General features: G+C 33.7%; 1 protein-coding gene across 1 annotated transcript in view; it reads left to right on the top strand.

Moving 5' to 3' along the window:
* LOC140440008 (peritrophin-1-like) overlaps positions 1-16,768 on the top strand; it is a 34,424-nt gene extending 17,656 nt beyond the window's left edge. The window contains exons 7-9 of the mRNA XM_072530237.1: positions 1,736-1,753; positions 8,363-8,392; positions 16,485-16,768. Of these exons, the coding sequence (XP_072386338.1) occupies positions 1,736-1,753; positions 8,363-8,392; positions 16,485-16,675 (239 nt within the window). The 3' untranslated portion in view covers positions 16,676-16,768. The remainder of the gene's footprint in view (positions 1-1,735; positions 1,754-8,362; positions 8,393-16,484) is intronic.
* Positions 16,769-22,795: the final 6,027 nt, after the last annotated feature.

Raw genomic sequence — 22,795 nt, 5'->3', positions numbered from 1 at the left:
TAACTTGTCTAACATTTAGTTGCTCATTTCTGAGTTGCATCGATGTCAATGAGTGATATCGTGTAGAATTAAGAACCAAAAAATGGTCATCAATTGCGGTTGTACACCTTGGGCATACTTGACCAGGCCTTCGTACAAAATATCCTGTCTCGTGGTACCTTTTTAAAGTATTCAAAACTGTAGATTGACTTTTCCTGAGACGCCATGCAATAGACAGAATGGTCAGGTCATTATGTCTCTTGTCGTTGCCCACAATGTAGTATCCAAACAATTTTTACACTGTTTGTCCTTTGTCTACTGTTAGTTTTTGTGAAAATGTATTTAAATGTTTATAACATTTAATGATGTGCTGGATAACCAAAAATTTTTAACTAAATACCCCTGCAGATGCTCTGGGAACGAAAGTACTTGAGCAAGATTTAATAAAAAACTGTGCTCGATATCTTCCTTTTATTTGTAAAGTTGATATATTCGAGCATTCAAGCATATATTATTTTATAGAAATCTATGTTTCACGGCATAAAACATAGTGGGGTCTGAACATAGAAGGAATTAGAATATTGAGTGAAAATTAAAATTACAATTTGGATTATGACAGAATATTCAGTAAATAGAAAGTTGAAGAGTTGAGTGCCAACTATTTTTAGAATAAAAATATTAAAATGAAAAATAAAATCGAAAGAAATTGAAATAAAATAATTATTTAAAGAAAAGTTACATGTAACGTTTATAACGTTACTTCTTCAGGTTCCTTCTCCTATCGGAGGTTGGAAATCATCATTGCTATTTTAATTTTATTGGCCGCGCTTCTGAATAACTCTAATGAGCTGCAACCGATCCACTCTTTTAAATTTCTTAGCCAGGATATTTTACGTCGTCCTGGGTTTCTCTTCCCTTGCATAATTAAACTAAGTAATGCGTACTTCTCGCCCCTCATTATATGACCCATATATTGAATCTTTCTAATTTTAACAGTTTTTATGACTTCACATTCTTTCTTCATTCTTTGTAACACCTCTATATTAGTTACTTTTTCAGTTCACGATATTCTGTGGATTCTCCTGTAGCACCACATCTCAAAGGGGTTTAATTTTTGATTTCAGACTGTTTTATTGTCTACACTTAACCATACCGTTACACTGTACATCAATAAAGATGCTCAAAAAGCTTGTTCCTAATCTTTCAAAGGCAAATTAGGAAACCAAATCCTTTCTCATGACTGCGACGACTGAATTAGGATAGTCGTAAAAAAGATACTATTTTTCAGAAGTTGTTTTTCTAATTCTACCTTAGACCATGCAAGCGGCACTGTTAAATCTTGTTGTTTATGTAAATTTTGTATTGTTTTAGGCAACGTTTTTTTAGGAACCGTTGAAATAAATGCGTGTTTTTTTGCATTTTTTTAAAACTTCTTTTTGTGGCATCTTAATTTGTTTTCAAATATCTTGCTGGTACTAACCTACAAATCATGAAATACGTTCTTTGTAACAACAAATTGTAAAATAAATAATTTATTTTATAATTTACAGATTATATATTACTCTAATTTTTAAACATAGTAGTTAAATAATTTATAATATTTTTGAATGATTTATTTCTTAAATTTGTTTTAGTTATTTTTAATACAATATATTCTGACAAAATTCATGTATTCAATATACGCGATTTATGAAAAAATTACTATTTTTGTGCGTTGTGTTATAAACATTACTTAATAAATAAATTTTTATTTTAGGTCGTGCTCCAGTAACAAGTAAGTATTACCATATTACTGATTTCCATTTAAATGTTAAAATAGGGATTCATTGTAAAATAAGTGCAAAAAGTGTGTGGATAAAGTAGATCGAGCGCAATAAACTTCAAGTTCCATGCAAATACCAATCAATATTTTATTTAGTGTAGAGAAATAAAAGTGTAATTTAATAGCAACATATTTAATGAAGAATTAGCATAAATAAAGTTAGAAACTAATATATCAGAAAAAAATTAATTTTTTTTAAAAAAACATTTTTTTTTTGGGTGATTAATTTAAGAACCAATTTATGCGATGTATGCAATTTTACACTATCAAAAGAATTTAACTGGAGTAATTCTTTTCAAATTATAGTCACTCGTGATCTGGTACCCTGGAGTATCTACCAAAAATTTTCTTACGCATCTGGAGGTCGTGAATTACCCTAATCAATACATTTACTGATAAATGATAATGAAAATAATCTTCAAATATTCCATATTGTAATATATAAAAAGACGTAATCCAAAGTATTAAGATTTATAAAAATCTCGAAAAAATATTTAAAATCTCGTAAAAATAATACTTATTATAAATTACATTAATTGTTTCCAATCAGAAATATAGGACACACATGTTTTTCATTTCAAAATACTTTGTTGCACTCTAAAGCTCAACCTTGAAGATTTATCATTATCACAAAAAAATCGTTGATCTAATAACGAAACTAATTCGTCATAGGTGAATACGTTATAGAGCGAACAGACAAGCAATCGACGTTCAGTAATTCAGTAGTTCTGTCGTTTAGTTTTAATTAATCATTTAACTAAGTAATATCATCAATAAGATATCTGAGTGTAAATAGTAATCAATAAATACGCTACATCACAATTTAATATACCATGCGGTCCATATGTATGGAATAAATTCATTTTTAGCGTTATTATGTACTATCCGAAAAAAACCTGAAACAGGTCGATTTTTATTCTTAAATTGACAATATACAGTATGAAAATATTATCCCCTTCCAGCACCCCCTTTGAATTATAAGCACCCCCCTCGAAAATTTTATTAAACAAAGGGGGTCGTGTGGCACCTTGTTAGAAAGGGATTTTAGTCCTCTGTTCAACAATATAAAGTTTTTTTTTGAGTTTGTGCAATCATAACTGAGAAAATTGATCTTTACAATTAAATTAAATGTTCAACTTGACCATTATTCACTTCTTGACAATAGCCGAGGCGATTTTGGAATTCTCGTACAACATTTTGTATGACCTCGGGGGTTATTTTGTTAGTTTCTATCGTAATCCTAACTTTTAAATCAGCAATATTGCCGGGTCTATTAAAATATACTTTAGAAATAATCAGGTCTTTTCGTATCTGTTCTGCTAAACGTTAGGGAAAAAACTTTGAAGATAATAAAATATTAGTCAAAAAGCCAAATAAACAATTGATATTGCTAGTAGGCTGCTGTCATTTGGGTATTTAAAGTTACTAAAAGACGTCAGTATAATATTTGTGCGCGTATTAAATTGAATTATGGCTCATTTGTCCGAGACTCAAAGAATAGACATTTTAATTATAATTGGGTTTGGTAATAAAACAAGAACTCAAAAAGAGGTTTGTTCTACAGTTAGAAAAATTGAAAAGAAGTTTCGTTATACTAGACATGTAAAAAATATTGAAAAACCAGGTAGAAATGTTAAATATACTGATAAAAAAAGTTAGATGTACCTACTTCTAGAGATTGAGGAAAATCCGCATAAGACAACTCGAAAACTGGCCGCCGTCAATGATGCAAGTAAATCATCTATTTTGAGAGTTTTGCATATAGAAAAATACCACCCTTACAAAGTTCAGTTGGTTCAGGAGTTAAATAAAGATGATCAAGATAGAAGGCAAGAATTCTGTGAAATGAGGATGGACAGAATGAACGCAGATTTGCAGTTCATAAACAAAATAGTTTTTTCTGATGAAGCGACGTTTCATTTAAACGGAACGGTTAACAAACACAGTGAAAATCCTCACTTGGTGTGTGAGACTCACGCAATATCCTAAAAAAATTAACATTTGGGCTGGTATCATTAACAATAAAATTATTGGTCCTTATTTTTTTGAGGGCACAGTTTATGGTGAGGTTTATCTAGATTTTTTAATTAACTTTTTAGTGCCTACATTACGAAGATTTTTTCCTGATGTCAATCATACAAATGAGATAGATCGATCTATTTACTACCAACAAGACATAGCTCTTCCGCATTTTGCACGTATAGTTAGAAATTATTTAAACGAGGTTTTTCCCAATAGGTGGATTGGAAGACGTGGAACGATCGAATGACCGGCTAGATCCCAGATTTGACTCCTCTCGATTACTTCTTATAGGGTTATTTAAAATCTAAAGTATATTTTAATAGACCAAACAGTATTGCTGATTTAAAACTAAGGATAACGGAAGAAATTAAAAAATAACCCCGATGTCGTACAAAATGTGCGAGAATTCTAAAATCGCCTCGGCTATTGTCAAGAAGTGAATGGTGGTCATTTTGAACATTTAATTTAATTGAAAATTACATTGAAAAATACATTCTAAATATTATGTGACATTATTATCTTCATTCAACCTAAAATTTTGTGATAGAGACATTATCAAAATGTTACATCTTAAAAATCAATTTTCACAATTATGATTGCACCAAACTTAAAAAACTTTATATTTATAAACAGAGGACTAAAATCCCTTTCTAACAAGGTACCACACGACCCCCTTTGTTATTTAAAATTTTCGAGGGGGTGCTTATAATTCAAAGGGGGTGCTGGAAGGGGATAATATTTTCATACTGTAAATTGTCAATTTAAGAATAAAAATCGACCTGTTTCAGGTTTTTTTCAGATAGTACATAATAACGCAAAAAATGAATTTATTCCATACATATGGACCGCATGGTATATTTAATATCTTCCAACAAGCCAACATGTATCCAATTTTCCATTCTATTAATATAATACATGAATTTTCCTCAAATAAGTGATTGTTGTGTAAATTTCGTATACAATGTCGTCCAAAGTAGCCTTATCAGTAAAAAAAAACACTTTTTAAAAAATTAGGAACTTAAGCGCTTTGATCAAGACTCCACTGGCAAAAAAATAGGCGCGTAAAAAAGTCTCTAGGTAGTAAAGCTTGCACACGTTGGATATGAAAATAATACAGGTTATGTTATTTAAGAATTTTAAATACAGTGAAGTTGCATATTATTCAATAAGTTGGACATTTTTGGAGTCCTTGTTTTAGGTGACACCTCAATAAATTTTAGAACTGCTTCTTTTAGTTGTACAGTTCGTACCAACTTCTCGAGGGCTCTCACACTTAGCCGTTTATTTCTTATATGTATCATTTTGGTGCAAACGTTGGTGAGGACGAGAAAATATTATGTGATGGTGTACCCTATGTCCTAGCATACATTGTTGAGCTTGGTAGAAATAAACAAAAGATTTATTCCACAAATTAGGATGGCGATCTTACTACCATTTAAGGAACAGCCTTATTTTTGTTTCTAGGATGAGGTTCTCTTGGGTATTGTCCCACGACTCATTGATTATAGTTCCCAAGTAGTTGTATAGTGAGACACTTCAATTCTCATTTGGTTCACATACAGATTTGCTCCAGTTATGTTTTCCTTGCTGATGATCATTAGCTTGGTTTTGCTGGTGTTTATATCCAGTCCATATCTTCTACTTGTTTCCGTTATTTTGTTCATTAAGTTTTGCAGCTCTTCTATGGTATTGGAAAACACTATTGTATCATCTGCATACCTCAGTTTATTGAGCTTGACTCAATCAATATTGAGCTTGACAGTTATTGTTTCCATTTAAATAGTAATTACTTTAACATGTCATAAGAAAATAGCTTCAGAACAATATTCATCAATATCTTTTAGAGTCTCTTTAAAAATGTGCTCTGAGTACAGATTGAATATCAGTGGTGAAATTATGCACCTCTGTCTCACTCCCCTGATCAGACCTGATCTGTATTCTTCTTCTTTCAGTACCCTGTCCGATTATCGAACGTTGGCGATCATATTGGCAATAATAACTTTGTTTACGGCGGCTCTAAATAAATTAACGGTGGTCTCTTGATACCATTCTCAGAGATTTCGGAGCCAGGATGTTCTTCGCCAGCCTGGGCCTCTCCTTCTGGTGATTTTATCCTGTATTATGAGGTGTAGAAGGTTAAACCTCTCTGGATGTCTCATTACATGACCGAAATATTGTAGCTTTCGAATTTTTGTTATTCCTGTGCTCTTTTTCATTCGATGTTAAACTATTTCATTTCTTATTCGATCAACCCAACTTATCCGCAATACTCGTCGATAAATCCACATCTCAAAGGCCTCTAATTTTTTCATTAATGTCTCTGTAAGGGTCCAGCTCTCCATATCATACAGCAATGTGGAGAATATGTAGCAGCGTATTAATTTGACTTTAAGGTTTAACGTAATATCTCTATTTATTAGAATTTTCTTTAATTTATAAAAGGCGGCTCTGGCGTTTTCAATGCGTATTCTTATTTCTTTATTTATATCCCAGTTATCGTTAATGTTTGTACCCAAGTAGGTAATATTGTGAACTCTTTCTAACTCTATTCCATACGCTCTGATGTTCGTTGGTTGTAACTCCGTTTTGCTGACAACCAAAGTTTTGTTTTAGTTTTAGCTGTCAAGTTTTAGCCCATATTCATCACATGCTTCGGTTATACTGTTTATAAGTCGTTGCAGGTCTTCTTTATTGGAGGCAATAAGTACTGTGTCTGTATATTCTCCATCTATTTGAAGCACCGCTGATTGATTCCAATACAGGTTAGCTATTATTTTTAAGTCTTTTCCGTCAATTCCTGTCCTCTTCAGCACTTCCACCATTTTTTCATGCGTGACTCTACCGAAAGCCTTCTTGTAGTCAATCAGGCATGCAAAAACATTACAGCTGACATCTCTACATTTCTGAAACAATACCTGTACGCTAAATAAAGCTTCTCTCGTACCAACGACGTTCACAAATCCAAACTGATTGGGCGCAATTTGTTCCTCGCATTTCCGTTATATTCTTTTGTGAATGACTTTTAAAAACAGCTTCAGCAGATGACTCATTAGGCTTATGGTCCTTTAATCTTCACAAACTTTTCCTCCTGGTTTTTTGGGCAATGGTACGAACTCCGATTTGAGCCACTCTACTGGTATTTTTCCTGCCATGTATATTTCATTCAATATTTCAATTATTATTTTTATTTGTTCTGCATCTAATAGCTTCAACAGTACTGCAGAAATTTCATCAAGTCACGGTGCCTTTCTATCCTTCAGTTGTCTGACGGCTGCCTTTATTTCTTCTGTTAGGATTTCAGGACCTGAATTTTCTTCAATGGCTCTTGTATTTTTCTAAGATCATGGAAAAGTTTCTCCAAGTATTCTTCCCATACTTTCTTATTATCTTCTTTGGTTATGGCAAGATTGCCTTCATCATCTGTTATTTTTCCGCTGTTGCGTTTTCGGAACTTTCCAGCTATTTCCTTCACCTTTCGATGAATATTGAAGTTATCATATCGACTCTGATACTCCTCTATTTCTTGACATTGTTCTGTTTTTTGTTTATCTTTGGCGTCTTTAATTTTTCTTCTGACGATGGTATGTATTCTCTTATATTTTTGGAGATTTTCTTTGTTTTTTTTCTCTGATCCATAAGTTCAAGTATTTCATCAGTCATCCACGATTTCTGTTGCTCTGTATTTTTCTTCAGGTGATGTTCTTTTATTTCTCTCACTGTTTCTTGTATGATGGTCAGACTTTTCTCTATAGTTCCTGCATTTTTGCATTTTTGCACCTTTGTATTGAGGTTTTCACTCACCTTCAGTTGAACATTGGGATTTTTCAGTTTTCTAACATCATATTTCTTCATCGACTTACTTGTAACCTTCTTCATTCTGACTTTGAAATTACCTACAACTGGTACGTGATCAGAATTTATGTCTACCTCAGGTATGTTTTGACAGATGTATAACTGTTCCTATATCTCTTATTTACTAGCATGTAATCAATCTGATTTCTTACAATCCTTCCCATAGAATCCTGTGGAGATTTTCAAGTGTACAGTTTCCTTGGGTGTAGCTTAAACCAGGTGTTCATTTTTACTAATTGAATTGCTTCCGCAAAAATCTCCAACGTATCTTCCTGATCGTTCCGGTTTCCTAGACCAAACGGTCCAACTGTAGATGATGTTTTGCTGGCCCCAACTTTGGCGTTGAAGTCACCCATGACAATTATTAGGTCTTGCTTTTTTAATCTTTTCACGACTTGATTAATGCTATGGTATAGTTCTTCTATCTCTTCGTCTGTTCCTTCTGTTGTAGGTGCATACACTTGAACTTCATGCTAAAATTGAGCACAGTACAAGAATTGCATCTTACCCAGATTAATTAATGTTAATATTATGGACAATACACATGTAACAACTGTAAAGAAGACTCGTATTATAATAATTTTAAGTGATGATTAAGATCTTTTGGATCTAATTACAATCGTAATAAACGTTTACATTTAAAACGAATTAAAGTATTATCATTAATAATTGTACCTCTTCTTGTAGCTACCACACCGGGACCTTCTACTACCCCAAGTAAGTAAAATTTTGTTAAAGCAACTAACTATGTTTTAAACGTATACGAATCAAGCAAATAATAATTTGGATATTCATACGAAAAAACTAAATTCAGCAGACTGGCTGGTATCATACTAATTTATTAGAAGCTGCATTTTAGCATACTTTTTATCATGTTTATTTCAATACCTTTTGTTTTGGTCTTTTATAATTCTTTGAATGTTGAAAAACACATTTGTATTAAGAATAGAAATACTTTGATATCCCTGTCCTCAATAAGACCATAGTATTAATTTAGACTGTTTACAGAGAACATAGTTAGAGAGAATATGTAAAGTGTAAAGCTCTCTAGAATTTATGAGGGCCGGCATATGTCTCCATAAAGATTAAATCATCATATCCCAAATATGTTCAATGGAATTTAAACCTGGATTGCGAGCAGGCCAAATAAATCGTGTGATTTGAACCTCGTCAAGATACTTTACAAGTAACTATCCGAGGAATGCCATAATGAAGTAACTATCATGCATCAATGTTGCGTCATCTGTAAGAATAACCATTAGCAGTTAAATTTGGTCTTCTGGAATCTCTGCCAGATACTTATGTCCAGTTAACGTTCAATTCTCGATAAAGTCGATAAAGAGTCCTTAGTATCAGAAGATATTTTTTAATAGTTGTAAATAGACGCTACCGCTAGTCAAATAGTCCATGCCAAGAACTACTAGCTAAGCTATGGTTATAAAATATATTTTTCGTCATTAAAGGATGTAGATATCACTGAGTGAATATCATTACACAGTACAGAGATTTTTTTGTTGTGTTCATACATAGTTGGAATTCAAGTCATAAACAGTACTTTATTGTATAAACAGCGCAAAATAACTCAATATATACTATATTCCACTAAGTATCAAATCACAAAGATTAAATCGATTCTGCCAAAACAACATTTGGTCATTTAGCGCCGAATTCTAGTGAAAGTGAGACAATAGCAGGTAAAGTTTGTTTAGCAGAAAATGGTTGACTTCAATTAGTGCGGTCGTAAATATTACTAAATTTATCTGACTTGGCCCATTATTAAGACCTGTCCGGAGCGATAAGCAAACGAGGTAGACAGAGTTGGTCTTTTGACAATTAACACTGACTAGACGGTACTTCTATAATAAAGCAAAGGATCTACAAAATTTACAATGATTACGACGACAAAAACAAAAAAACGGATGTAAAATATATTGCTTTGCCTTATATACCGGAAACTAATGTTTTCAAAGGAATTTTAAAATAAATTAAACCTATTTTAATTGTTGATATTATACATTAATACTATATACATACATACATTAATAATAATTTGTGGCTCTGAAAAGAACCGTTTTCTAAATCGTAACATTTGTAGATTTGATGACAGTATCACTCCACACATAGTTCTGTTTCGCTATCGCTATTCTCATCTAAATTAATTATGATCGGTTCAATTAAATTATGATCTACATGAACATATGAATTTTCTTACTTATTACGTGTCGGACTGAATTTCTCCAACTATACTTGGAAGAATATCATTGACACATTTTCTTATTAACTCTACAACAGTACTACTTAATGTTGGAGAAATATTTTGTGACCTCAAGTGAGACTTCAATTCATGTTACATATGTTCTATGGGATTAAACGTATAATAATAAGGTGGAAGCCGCAGCACTGTATGTCCCATTTCCTCTGCCAATGTATCAGAAACATATACTTTTTTTATAGAAAATGCCTTTAAAACTTCTAAAAGCTCTTGTTTGGTGTAACATTCTTCAAAATACATATCATTCGTCTCCATGTAATTTTGAATTTCCAATTTAATATTATTCGAGTTTGGAGCCTTACTTAGTCGGCGACTGTGATAGCTTGCATTGTTCATTACTATTACGCTATTCTGAGGAATGTTTGGCATAAGATTATTTTTAAACCATTCTTCAAAATGTTCTGCCGTTGTATCTTCATGGTAGTCGACAGTTGTCTTTAATATTCTTTACAGAAAGCCACAGGGCATTTGGAACTCAACTATCTTCTGATCCAGTATGTAAAATCGTTATTCTTTTCCCTTTATTTGACGGAACTTTTGTCTTACATTGACCGGAGGAATCGGCAAATCCTTTAGGTCACGTTGAATGTGTGTCAAACCATTTCTCGTCGAGGTAAATTATCGGACGATTTTCAGAACGGAATTTTCTTATCGAAGTTATATACTCATAACTTTGTCCATTTTTGTAATGAAATTACTTGTCTTTTGTCAATTATACGATATCGAAAGCCCATACTTTTCAAAATTTTCCATAAGCTGGTGAGGTTACAGCTTATTTTGGTTTCGTCAACATTGAGCCGTTGTTTCAGAGCTCTTAATGTAGGTATTCGTTGCTCTTCGTACATGGCATAGACTTTTCGACGTATCAATTCCTTATCGGCTTCGTCCATACATTTGGTGAAACTGGAATCTTTACGTTTTTTTTTTCTTGTTTCTATGGGATTTGATGTAACTCTTTTTACTGAGGTCAGAGGTATTTTCGTCAAATCGCATATTTTACTCGTAGCGGAAGTTGTGTCAAGTCCTCTTTTTAGTAAGATACTCTATATAGTTTTTACAATTTGCTTTGCATCTACAGATAAATGTTTCTTATTTACCGGAACACTAGTAGAAGCCCCATTATTATTATCCCACGGACGCCACATAATGATAGAAAATGTAATGAATAACATGAGTAATACTACTTAACACTTCCCGTGATACATAAAGACAAACAAATTTTATCAAGAGCTTGTATTTAAATACTGGTTGGTGTTCATTTCCATAAACTTATTATATAAATACCTGAAAACCACTTAAAAGCTGATTAGCAAACCCCTCGCGCACTACCATCGAATTCGAAAAACCCTCTTATTAGTACGGTTTTGTCAATATAAGCCTTATCTGTATTAATAAAATTATAATGAGTTTGGATTGTACGCAATTAAATCAACATTAAGAAATGAAGATTGACAAATTTTACGAGGAAACATATTTAAACTTTACCTGAAACAGGGCCTTTTATACTATAATCGGTTAACCCAGGATGTTTATAGTCGGTACTAATTGAAGTCAACCATTTACTGCTAAACAAACTTTAATAACCATGGGTAACAGCCAAAGAAATATAATAGCCAAAGCAGAGATCTTTTCTATTTTCATATATTTCTTAATACCTTTTTGGCTTTAGCTTAAATAAATACCTTTAATTTTATTTATCATATAATAGTATAATATTATAAAATATAAGTATATATAAGTATATCATCATTTTCATCGAAATTTATTATCGTTTTATCATTTTATAAACAAAAGCAATTGAAATCTTAAAAAATCATTAAGTTAAACAGGTAACATCAATATTTTAATCAGATAAATGTTTCAAATTTAGACGAAAGCATAATAACAAATTTACAATTAAGATAAGATAGATTCGAGACATCATTTGATGAATTTAATTAGATACATTCACAAATCGAAACATTTGATGAAAAAGAATAAAACTATAACGACCACGAGGAATTTAAAACTGCATACTTTCACCTTATACACATAAAAAGCATGTGTACAATGTATTTACAATAATCAACCTGGAATATTCAAATCAAATTGAAAATAACGTCGTCCTCTTGTGGCACTGGTAATGACAATAATAATACAAATTTATATATTAGGCTTCCCCCCATAAATTTAATAAAATTTGGTGGAAATTATAGTGATTATATAGAATTTAGAGATGCATTTATAACCTTAGTACATAACAATCAGTTCTTACACAAACATTAAATACTCTTACAAAAAGTAAATTTATATGCGAATGAAGACCTTTCCAATCGAGTGCAGCCTAAAAATTGGAAAACGATTGGCAATGCCCTAGTGGAAACCATTTAAAACATTTTGGGCTTAAAAGAAAGAGTAGCTCACCAGAGAAATGTGTAACAAAATAGAAAGCCGCAAACACTTTAGAACTACTAAATTCCAGAACAGAAGCAGAGAAGGAACGACTTAGAGAAAGTTATAGTGAAAGCAAATAAAGTTGTCAAGAAGGCAGCAAAAAAATGTAAAAGGAAATAGACAGAAACTCTTGCTTAGACAATTACATTGTCATCGAATGCCATTGTCTGTGGACTAGTACGCATTTCGATGCGCATCGCCCCGCCTCGAATTTTCCCATTGGCTCTTGACCTGGAAATCCCTATTTATCGCTCGAACAGCACATATAAATATTGGCGATTTTCAGGTCAGCGAGGTCAGTCCCTCACGGGCTCTCCGAGAGCTTATTGCTCTCGAGGCTCTGCTTCCTGCATTTATTTTCCATACTCTGTGGCTGAGAATTGTTTCAACTTTACTTGGTGTTTTTATTTCGTCGAAGAAATTGTCATGTAAGAAATATCTTGCCTTTTTCAAGGCAAGACGCCGAAGATAAATATTTTCCATTAAGTCCATAACCCGAAATGGACTTAAGTAGAGGAGATCTCGACGTTTACTCCGAAGCCCTCTACAGAGCACCCGGGGATATCAGAAGGTGGTTAGACCCTTATTTGTTCCCCCGAGGTGACAACATATTATCACTAAATAACTAACCAATAAAAGATATGACACCCACCAATCAATTGTAAAAAGCAATACGGGTGAAGATATATCATCGCCACAGAAGCAAGTCAAAGTATAGCATGAATATATCAGTGAGTCTCTAAGTGCAGTCCCAACACTAGCAGAAGACGCATAAAATATAAATCCCAATGTCAACAAACTAAGCATTAACAACAATGAACCAACAACGCAAGACCTTTATATTTGTTGGTACGTATACTTTATCTTGTGGTATGGAGTATAAGTTTGGACCATGAAAATTGATACAATTAACTCCCTTAAGGCCTTTTGTTAGACGTTTTGAGAAGACCGAAAAAGAGAGAACTATTAACATTAATTGAGATGGGAAATATTGCAAATCTAGAACATATATCTCGACAGCACATAAGTGAGCTCTCAAAACTAATCATAAAAAGAAAAATATGGGTCACAGAGGACAAAAATAGAGGAGTGTAGGTAGTACTCCTGACTGAATATTATCCGTGATTGAAGAGAATCATCCCAAAACCTCACACAGTTTGCCGAAATTGTCCACAAGTCCACTAATGGAGACCGCACTTAAAGAAGAAGTTTTATGAAGAGCCGAAAAGAAGCATGCTGCGGATCTGACCATCTCCTACTACAGACAAAATACAGATGCAGAAGTCAGAAAAATAGGAGGGACAGACAAGAACAAACAACAGAATAACTAGATGTACAAAAATTGAGACAAAAGGATATCAAACAGAACTATGAGACATAAATAACACAAACACTGACAAATGCAGGCAGTCTAGGAACCGAAGAACATTGGGAAGAAATAAAATTAATGGAAATTGATGCAGCAAGAAAGATCATAGGCAAAAGAAAAGAAAAAAACAAGGAGAATGGTTCAATGATGAAGAGGAGAACCGATAAAATAAGCCCAACAAAGAAAAGAATCTACAAAAACGGTAATATACAGAAAATGGAAGAAAATCTGCAAAGCAACGATATAAGAAAAGCGTATAGATATCTACGTAATTTTTAAGAGAAGAATACAAACCCCGAACAAATCTATGCTAATTTAAGAAAGTAAAATAAACAGTGGTAAAAAAAAGAAATCAAATCAGACTGGAAAACCCATGGACGTATAAACACAGATATGTGACGTATAAACCCTTTTGTGCACAGCGTACACAAAAATTGTCGGTTATCGACAAGAAAGATCTACTGGTCATCTATTCACAGACCTACGACTCAATTAATAGACAAAAGTTATATCAAATACTTCATATACTCAAAGGAATAAAGCAAGATGTCGGACTGGCACCGATACTATTCAACTTGACTCTTAAATATGTGATAAGACAGCTGAATATACGTTCACCTATCCGATAACGGAAGATGTAATGTCTTAACAAATAAATCAATACAGTTTGCCGCCTATACCGAGGACATCAGCAATATGTCTCGCAGAACAGAAGAGATGGCAGATAAATATTTAAAATTAAAAACAGGGGCAAAAGAGACCCGATTAGTAATAAATATTCAAAAGACAAAAGAACTAACACAGGCAAGAGCTAGGGGAAGCAGACGCACAGTTGAATTAGAGGACGATATTAAAACTGTAGAAAGTTTGGCATATTTCAAAGTTGCATTAAACAGAGATGGAACAAAAAAACCAGAAATTTAAAGAAGAGTAGTAAAGGGAAACAAAGTTTATTTTTTACTTGCCTATGTGTTCCGCTCCAAAAACACACACTAAATAATCAAGCTCTACAAAACTATTATCAAACTACTAGTATGTTATGGATGCGAGACATGGTTGATGACAGAATACACAAAAAGAAAGCTGGAAGTCCTGGAGAGAAAAGTCCTAAAGAAGATATTGGGACCTGTTAACGAAAACGGAGTATAGAGATCCTGGTACAACCATTAACACTACCAACTGTTAAAAAAGGCACCGATTTTAGAATTCGTTTAACTTCAGAGACTTAGATGGGCTGATTATGTAGAAAAATTACCGAAAAGAGCCGTAAATAGTAAAATGCAGGTCGCAAGACCAAAAGGAAGGCAATGAAAAAGGTGGAAGGATATAGTTGTTGCAGTTTCGCAACTATACATAAACATTTATATAACATTAACAGACTTTGTGGTAGTTTTGATTCTTTTGATACAGCTTACAGCCCATACAAAAATACATCTGTGTTAAAAACTACATATTACGAGACGGGCCATCTGCAAAATGACACAGATGTGTATTTGAGATAAAAATAGTCATAGTCGAGTTTTGTCTCCCAAACGATACACACATGGGTTTGCGTTGAGGGTGGTGCACCCTACCACAGACACTTCGTATCGGCCCTGTGACCGGGAGAGTCGTCAAATGCAGTAAGGTTGCATTATCAATTTTGTGTGGTTTCTGTGCGTCGGTGAAGACGTCTTTTGCGATAGCGGTGGTGCTATCATTTCATGAGGTAAGGAACACCTTATACTATTTGTTGCCAAAATTACATTGCTGCATATATCAAGTACGTTTACTTGGTATATAGATGTCATATTTGCTTAGAACTTTATATCAGTTGAGCCGCGTTCGCGATTAAACATTGTCAAAAAAAAGAACATTTTTCATATACATAAACATTCATTTTAGCGTATTTACTGTATAGTTTACTTGTATATTTTATTTTACTATTAATTAATGTGTATTTTATTACCGATTATACTTTTGAATTGAGTTTATTAATATTTGTATTACGTACATATTACATGTAATGTATTACAATAATATTAATATTACAATAATATATTGAATTGTTTTGGATTGCATTTTGTGTGTCTTTATTAATTAATTTGTAGCTCGTTACAGTTTTATTATATTTTAACGTATGTATATTTGTCTTTGGCTTTTATTTAATTGCAAATAGAGTTTTATATAGTCCTCTGGCTTTCTTTTTTTTTCTATTTTAATATACATACCTAATGCGAAAGGGGGAAACCAGCGAGTTCTGGATTGAACAGAATATCTGCTTTTCCCTTTCTGATGACACCAATTGTCATTGTATGTGCAAAACGCAACAATAGTGGTCGCGGAAGCGCGAAATTTACCTACTAGACGTGAGAACCTGGAGAAGATCGGCGCGGGACCGGCAAGGTTGGAGGAGGCCAAGGCTAGATTTGGACAGTGGCTCAATTGAGGAGAGAGAGAGAGAGAGAGAGAGAGAGAGAGAGAGAGAGAAAGGAAGAAAGAGGCAGTGTTCCTGACTAAATAATACCCGTGATTGAAGAGTAACGTCACAAAACTTCACATAGTTCGCCGAAATTTTTGTCAACATTCACCAATGGAGACTGCACTTGAAGAAGTTTTCAAAATATTTACTTCTGTTGCCTTGTATATTTTACTACCAATTCTAAGTGTCTGTGTCGTAGCAAGAAGTTATTTTAGATTCAGTCTTTTTACTAACTTCCGCTATTTTCTAAATAAAAAATTCTTATTTTTTTTAGATCCAATTTGTGTTGGCAAAGATGACGGAACCCTGTTACCAGATGAAGATGATTGTGCTAAATATTACGAATGTCTAAGAGGAGAGGCAATTGAATTTACATGCGCACCTGGTACTTTGTGGGATCAAGACGAGCTTACTTGCGACTATCCTAGTAAAGTTGATTGTAAAGTAACACCAGCTAGTTTTTAAATGTGTATTTGGTGTTTTAAGTCATCAATATTTCGTCAAAAATTTATTGTAGTATACAGTTAAATTATAAAGAAATAAATATTTAACCTCGTATTTCTGTACGTTTATTACCCAAATTGTATGTATGGCTGAGCCAGCTTGGGGGCTAACATAAAATACTAACGTTTTTAATAAAGTTATTGTTACTTATGTATTATGCATGGGCGCCGGCAGCGGGGTGCAATAAGGTGTAGTTGCATCCTCCTGTCCGAAAAGAAAGTACATAGCTATACATGTATAGTTATATATTTGATATTGGTTAATAGTATGTGTATATGCAAATGCACCCCCTGAAAAGCAGATGAACCCCTGAAAATTATTTTGGCGGCGCCCATGGTATTGTCATAAATTATTATTAAAAATTAAAATTGAATTAATTATATGAATTGTTATAAAGTATATGTTTTTGCACTTCACCAGTTACTCCGAATAACGAAATTCTTATATTGTTTCGAAGATTTTATAAATTGTATCTGTATCTCTAAGTTGTTTTATTGAATTCTTGACGATACCAGCATATATTTAATTTTCTGTGTATTAACCACAAGTCCAGTGTTTTCTACGGTATTTTTTATTCGTGTCATAGCTTCAACTGCATCTCGGATTTTTCCAATTATCACGATATCATCAGCATATATGCCATTACTTATAGATTATTGGTGGATATCACACCATTTAAATTTTTTTCTGAATCTCCCATAACTTTCTCTAATGCCAGGTTGACAGGTATGCATGATAGCATATCTTTTAGTTTTAAATAGTTAAGGTAGATACTCTTGGAGATTAATTCTACGAATATTTTTAGAATTTTAAAGTCGAACATCCTCCTTCTCAGTCCTAATATCTGTTAGGGCTTTGGTAATATCATCGACTTTTTATAATTTTTTATTATTTTCTACGTCCAAAAAGATGTAGTGGCGGTCTATATCATATTTCGTTGTTTTTTCTAATATTTTCCAAACAGCCATGCTACAAGCCGCAGACCTTAGCATTGGGAAAGCAGAAAAATAAAAGAGAGAACACTATTTTGAAGAGGACTGCAAAAGAATTGGAAAATATAAAACCAAAAGGAGCGAAGCTAAACGATTATATAGACAAAAGAAGAGAAAATGACTGGAAAATAACTGAAAATAATAGAAGACAACTATGTTCAAATAGAAGTCAGAAATTTTTATCAAGGAGTAAAAATGTTGAGGCTGACACAATATATATTTTTTTATTTAGCTTTAGGTGTCTTGACAGCGTAGGTTACTGACACAGGTACAATTTCATTATATGTATTACATTACAAGCTCAAACTTTTAATGCTGGTATGGAGATCACGAAGCTTGGAAGGGATTTTATTCCAGTGATCTTGCCAATACATTTGGATGATATTTTTAAAATACAAGATGAGGGATGAGTGGTGTGGACACGAATCCACAAATTTTTCAGGGTACTGCTCTCTTCAAAACGAGAGGAGAAGGAACTCGCAACAGAATTTTAAAACAGTCGAGTAGCACCTCGATGGGGTTTGGACTGTCGCAGGCCAAAATAGAAGTAAATAAGAGACAGACGACGCGAGAGAGATGGCAGCCTCGCTAAGGTAGGGGGTTGAAAGTCTTTGGTGATTCGTGTGGGTGTGATTTCCCCGATAAATGTGCGGAAGAAAGATAGGAGGTTTTTAGTTGGACGCCGACCGCCTCGAAGTGGTGACGGGACGAAGTGTCAAAGGTCTAAATCCCTCGGGCATCTCGTTCTGGCACAGCTTCGTTAGGGTATTAGGAACCCAACACTTCCTGTGTTAGTCACAGGTGTCTGTATGCAGATTTTCCTTATTTTCTTTTAAAATGTAAAAAAAAAGGCTGGTTTCAGACAGGGAAGAACAACAACTGATCAAATTTTTAAGTTAACTTAACAGAGCAACAGCTATGAATAAAACCTAGGTTTGCATGTTTTTTATTGACTTTAAACAGGACTACGAATTTTTATCACGAAACGGACTCTGTCAACAGACTTATTCAACATAGTACTAGAAAAAATAATTAGAGGAACCAAGATCAAGACATGCCGCACGATTCTTAGCAAAAGGCAGCAATGCATAGGTTTCGCAGATGACTTCTGACACATTCAAGATTGGAATAGAGACCAACAGTATTGTAGGCATGTAAAACTTGGACAATGAATAAAAAAGAAGAAAAAAGTTAGAGATTTGGTAGAGGAAAATCCTGAAAAAAATTTTTGGTGGCATGAAGGAGGCTAATGGGGAATAGCACAGAAGAACAAACCAGGAGTTAATGGAGATCTATAAGAGACTTAAAATAACGCAGAAGATCAGAGCACAGAGAGTCAGATGATTGAACATGTTTTACGAATGTCAAAAGAAAGAAACGTCCTAAGAGTCCTACAAGCAGGAGAACAAGGGAAGAAAAGGAAAGGGATACCACGAAGGGATTGGTTTAAGGCCGTTCGGACTGACTAGAAGAAATCTTCTTCTTCTTCTGGTTCCTATCCGTTTCGGATGTTGGAAATCATATTGGCAATCATGACCTTGCTCGCTGCGGCTCGAAACAGCTCCGTTGAGGTTTTCTTAAACCATGTTCTTAAATTCCGCATCCATGATATTCTCCTTCTACCGGGTCCTCGCTTACCTTTGACTTTACCTTGCAATATAGACTGCAGCAGGGAGTAACGGTGCTGATTTCTCATACGTGTCCCAGATATAAGAAATAGGAACAAGAAACTGGAAAGTACAAATGAAGGACCGTAAAAAGTATATAAAATTAGCCAAGATTATCGAAGCCAAGGGCCTCTAGGGCCTGATATATGTATATATATATATATATATATATATATATATATATATATATATATATATATATATATATATATTTTAATATATTCCAATAGCCGAGGAAGTCGTCGAATTGTAAAGAAATATTTTATGTCGGATATCTTTTCGTTAATTTTGTCAAAAAGTAATCTATAAACCTGTCTAATTTACGGTTTTTATGTTCGGTTTATCTGTTTTCATAATTTCTTTTACGTTTACGTTTTATATTTTTATCTAATCAACGTTTCATTGATTGAGATCTATCCAAATATATTCTACAAATTTGCACCTGCACTGTTTTTATACTGACATTGCATTCTATTCTACTATCCACTTGATATCATGATTTTTTTTGATAAGATGAATTACAGATAATCAAGTAATAAAATTAAAAATTTTATAAAAACAAAATTATGTTATTTTTATATTGCTAGTAGTTTTCCATTTGAATATTTTCTATTAAAAATTTGTGCAATTCATATTTTATAATGCACATGCTTCTAAGATATTTACTAAGTCACTCTTGGGAACAAACAAATTGATTCCATTAAGCAGAGCTTTGATCATCATTATCATACCTTTGAATGTCCACTACTGGATGCAGTCTTCACGTATTTGTTTCCATGATAACATATATTGCATTCTTCTTCTTCTTCTTCTTCTTCTTCTTAGCCTTCTATCATCCATTTTTGGACATAGACCTTCCCAACTCTTTCCAACGATCTCTATCCTGAGCAACATACTTCCAATTTGTTCCGGCTATTCTTTTTATGTCGTCTACTCTTAGCATTGCTCTTTCTGGTGTGGCTAATTTATTCATATTTGCCTTGGTTAGGGTTCAGTTTTGATATTCATATGTCATGATAGGAAGGATGAACTGGTTAAACACTTTGCTCCTCAAGTATTGAGATATATTGCGGTTCTTAAGTATGCAACTGAGTTTTCCAAATCCTACCCATGCCAGTCTTGTTCTTCTTATCATTTTCGCTCTTTGGTTCCCTTTGTTAAGTTTCAGAATACAGCCTAGGTAGATATATTTCCGAATTTGTTTTATTTCACTACCATTTATAACTATACGCCTGGAGTCGTCTGTGTTTGTCATTGTTTTGGTTTTTGTCATTAGAAATTGAATGTGCTCCCTATAATCACAATGTCGTCAGCGAATCAGAGGTAGTTTACCTTCGTTGATGCCATATCTTGACCAATTAGTAGTTTTGAAGATGCCTTTAGGCCTAGATTAAAAAGCTTTGGACTACGTCGCTTTGTCTAACTCCTCTGTTAATGGGAATGGGATTTGTGTTTTCATCTGCATAGTTGTACTATCATAGTTATATTTTCATATATATTATTAGTATTAGTTGCGTATATCTCGAATTGTAGAATAGATTCTAGATATATATTGCGTTTCCTGCTCATATAATTACTTACTCTAGATGTTCTTTAGAAGATGTATTTAAAAACTTAAAATATGGGAGACAACGATTAAATCGTCTAAAGTATGCAGAGGCTCTGGTATTCATAGGCAACAATTTCAACGAATTACGTAAGGATCTTCTTTCTTCTTATTGTGCCCTCTCCATTCTAAGGTTGGGATCCAAATGGCAATTATAACTTTGAAAACTAATTCTGCGGATGAGTGGTCAAGCCATCTTGTCAGATCTTTTAGTCACGAGTTCTGACACCTTCCAAATCATCTTTTAATCTTTCTCATCTCAACACATGACTCAAATATTGTGTTTTCCTCTCTTTGATTATCCTTAGTAATACTTGTTGTTTATTTATGTGCCGAATTACCTTAACGTTGGTAACTTTTTGTACCCATTAAAAAATATACAAAGGCACAAAAGAAATTGAAATATATCACATAACATTCATTAAAATAGGAGGGCTGCGTTAGATGAGAAATATGGAAAGAATGGAAGCAGGCCGAAATACCAAACAAAATAAGCAAACAAATACCAGTAGGAAAAAAAACAAGAGGAAAACCAAAACTAAAATACATAGAAGAAATGGAAAATGATATAACAACCTTAAAAATAAAAAAATTTAAGGCAAAAAGCACGAAACAGATCAGAATGGAGAAGAATCCTGGAACAAACCAAGACCCAAAAAGGGTTGTCGAGCCAGTGTTGATGATGATTAAATGTGAAATCGTAGGCTTCCACGGCCAGAGTCAGAATTATAGTTTATTCGTCTTCCGGGTTTGGACCGTGTCATTTGTGAGTGACCCAAAAGTGGGTTCATCTCGACGTTTCGCTACAATTGTATGTAGCTTCATCAGGAGAACAAAAAAGAGAAAGAAAACAAAAGACAGGAAGATGGGTAGTTAGCAACGGTAACTCAGTTACTCAACGCAACCAGAGGCGAATACTAACTACCAAGATGGGCATTTGGTCACAGTAACTCAACTACTTAACGCAGCCAGAGGTGAAAACCAAATGCCAGGACAGGGATTCACGTCCAACAGCTCAGAACACTAACGCGTCGAGAGGCGGGGAGTGAATCCGACGATTACTCCGCTACCGCTCTATTTATAGTCGCGGTGACCTGTCGTGTCGGGACGTATCGGCACACTCCGTGGCGCGAACTTCAAGAAGCGCGCGCTGGCCAAAAATACAAAACATTTTTTTTTCTCGGGAAAGTCACTGCTACTTCAATGCCTTCGGAAATAATTTCTATTACTTTTCCAATGTAATGATGGGTTTCATTCCTACGCTTATCAACTGTGGCTGAATTGTGTTCTTTGATTTTTGCCATTGTATTGGGAATGTCATCTTCATCTTCCAACAAAGGCGTATCTAAGACTGAATCGTCATCCATTCGTACACTTACTTCGCTCTTCTATTGGTACAGTTTTTTCTTTTTCGCTTTTATCGGCTCTTTATTGCTTTTTTCTTCTTGCATTGCTTTCTAAACGAATTCCTCTGCGCTAGTAAGACATTCAGCACATTCTTCGGACTCTATTCCGTTTTAGTGTTTCTGGTATTTTTGCTTGCATGTTTAGTGCTGATAATAATTAGAGTTCGAAGGTTTTTTCGGTGGCACATTGTAACGTTATAAACTTCACAGCTTTATTAATTTATATTTATGTAATTATTTTATTTTAACCCTTTCACTACCAGCGGTACGTGAGCGTACCAGCACTTGTAACCTCTTAAAATCCCAAGAACCTTTCTGCTTGAATATTAAAAAGTTTTTTATTGATTTCTGTTTTAAAATAATTATTAAAGTATTATAGAGTTCACAAAATAGTCTATAGATGTATTTTT

This window comes from Diabrotica undecimpunctata, chromosome 4 (assembly GCF_040954645.1).
Source record: "Diabrotica undecimpunctata isolate CICGRU chromosome 4, icDiaUnde3, whole genome shotgun sequence".
Lineage (NCBI taxonomy): Eukaryota > Metazoa > Arthropoda > Insecta > Coleoptera > Chrysomelidae > Diabrotica > Diabrotica undecimpunctata.
Note: the sequence above shows the minus strand (reverse complement) of the source record. Positions and strands in the feature narration are given on the sequence as shown.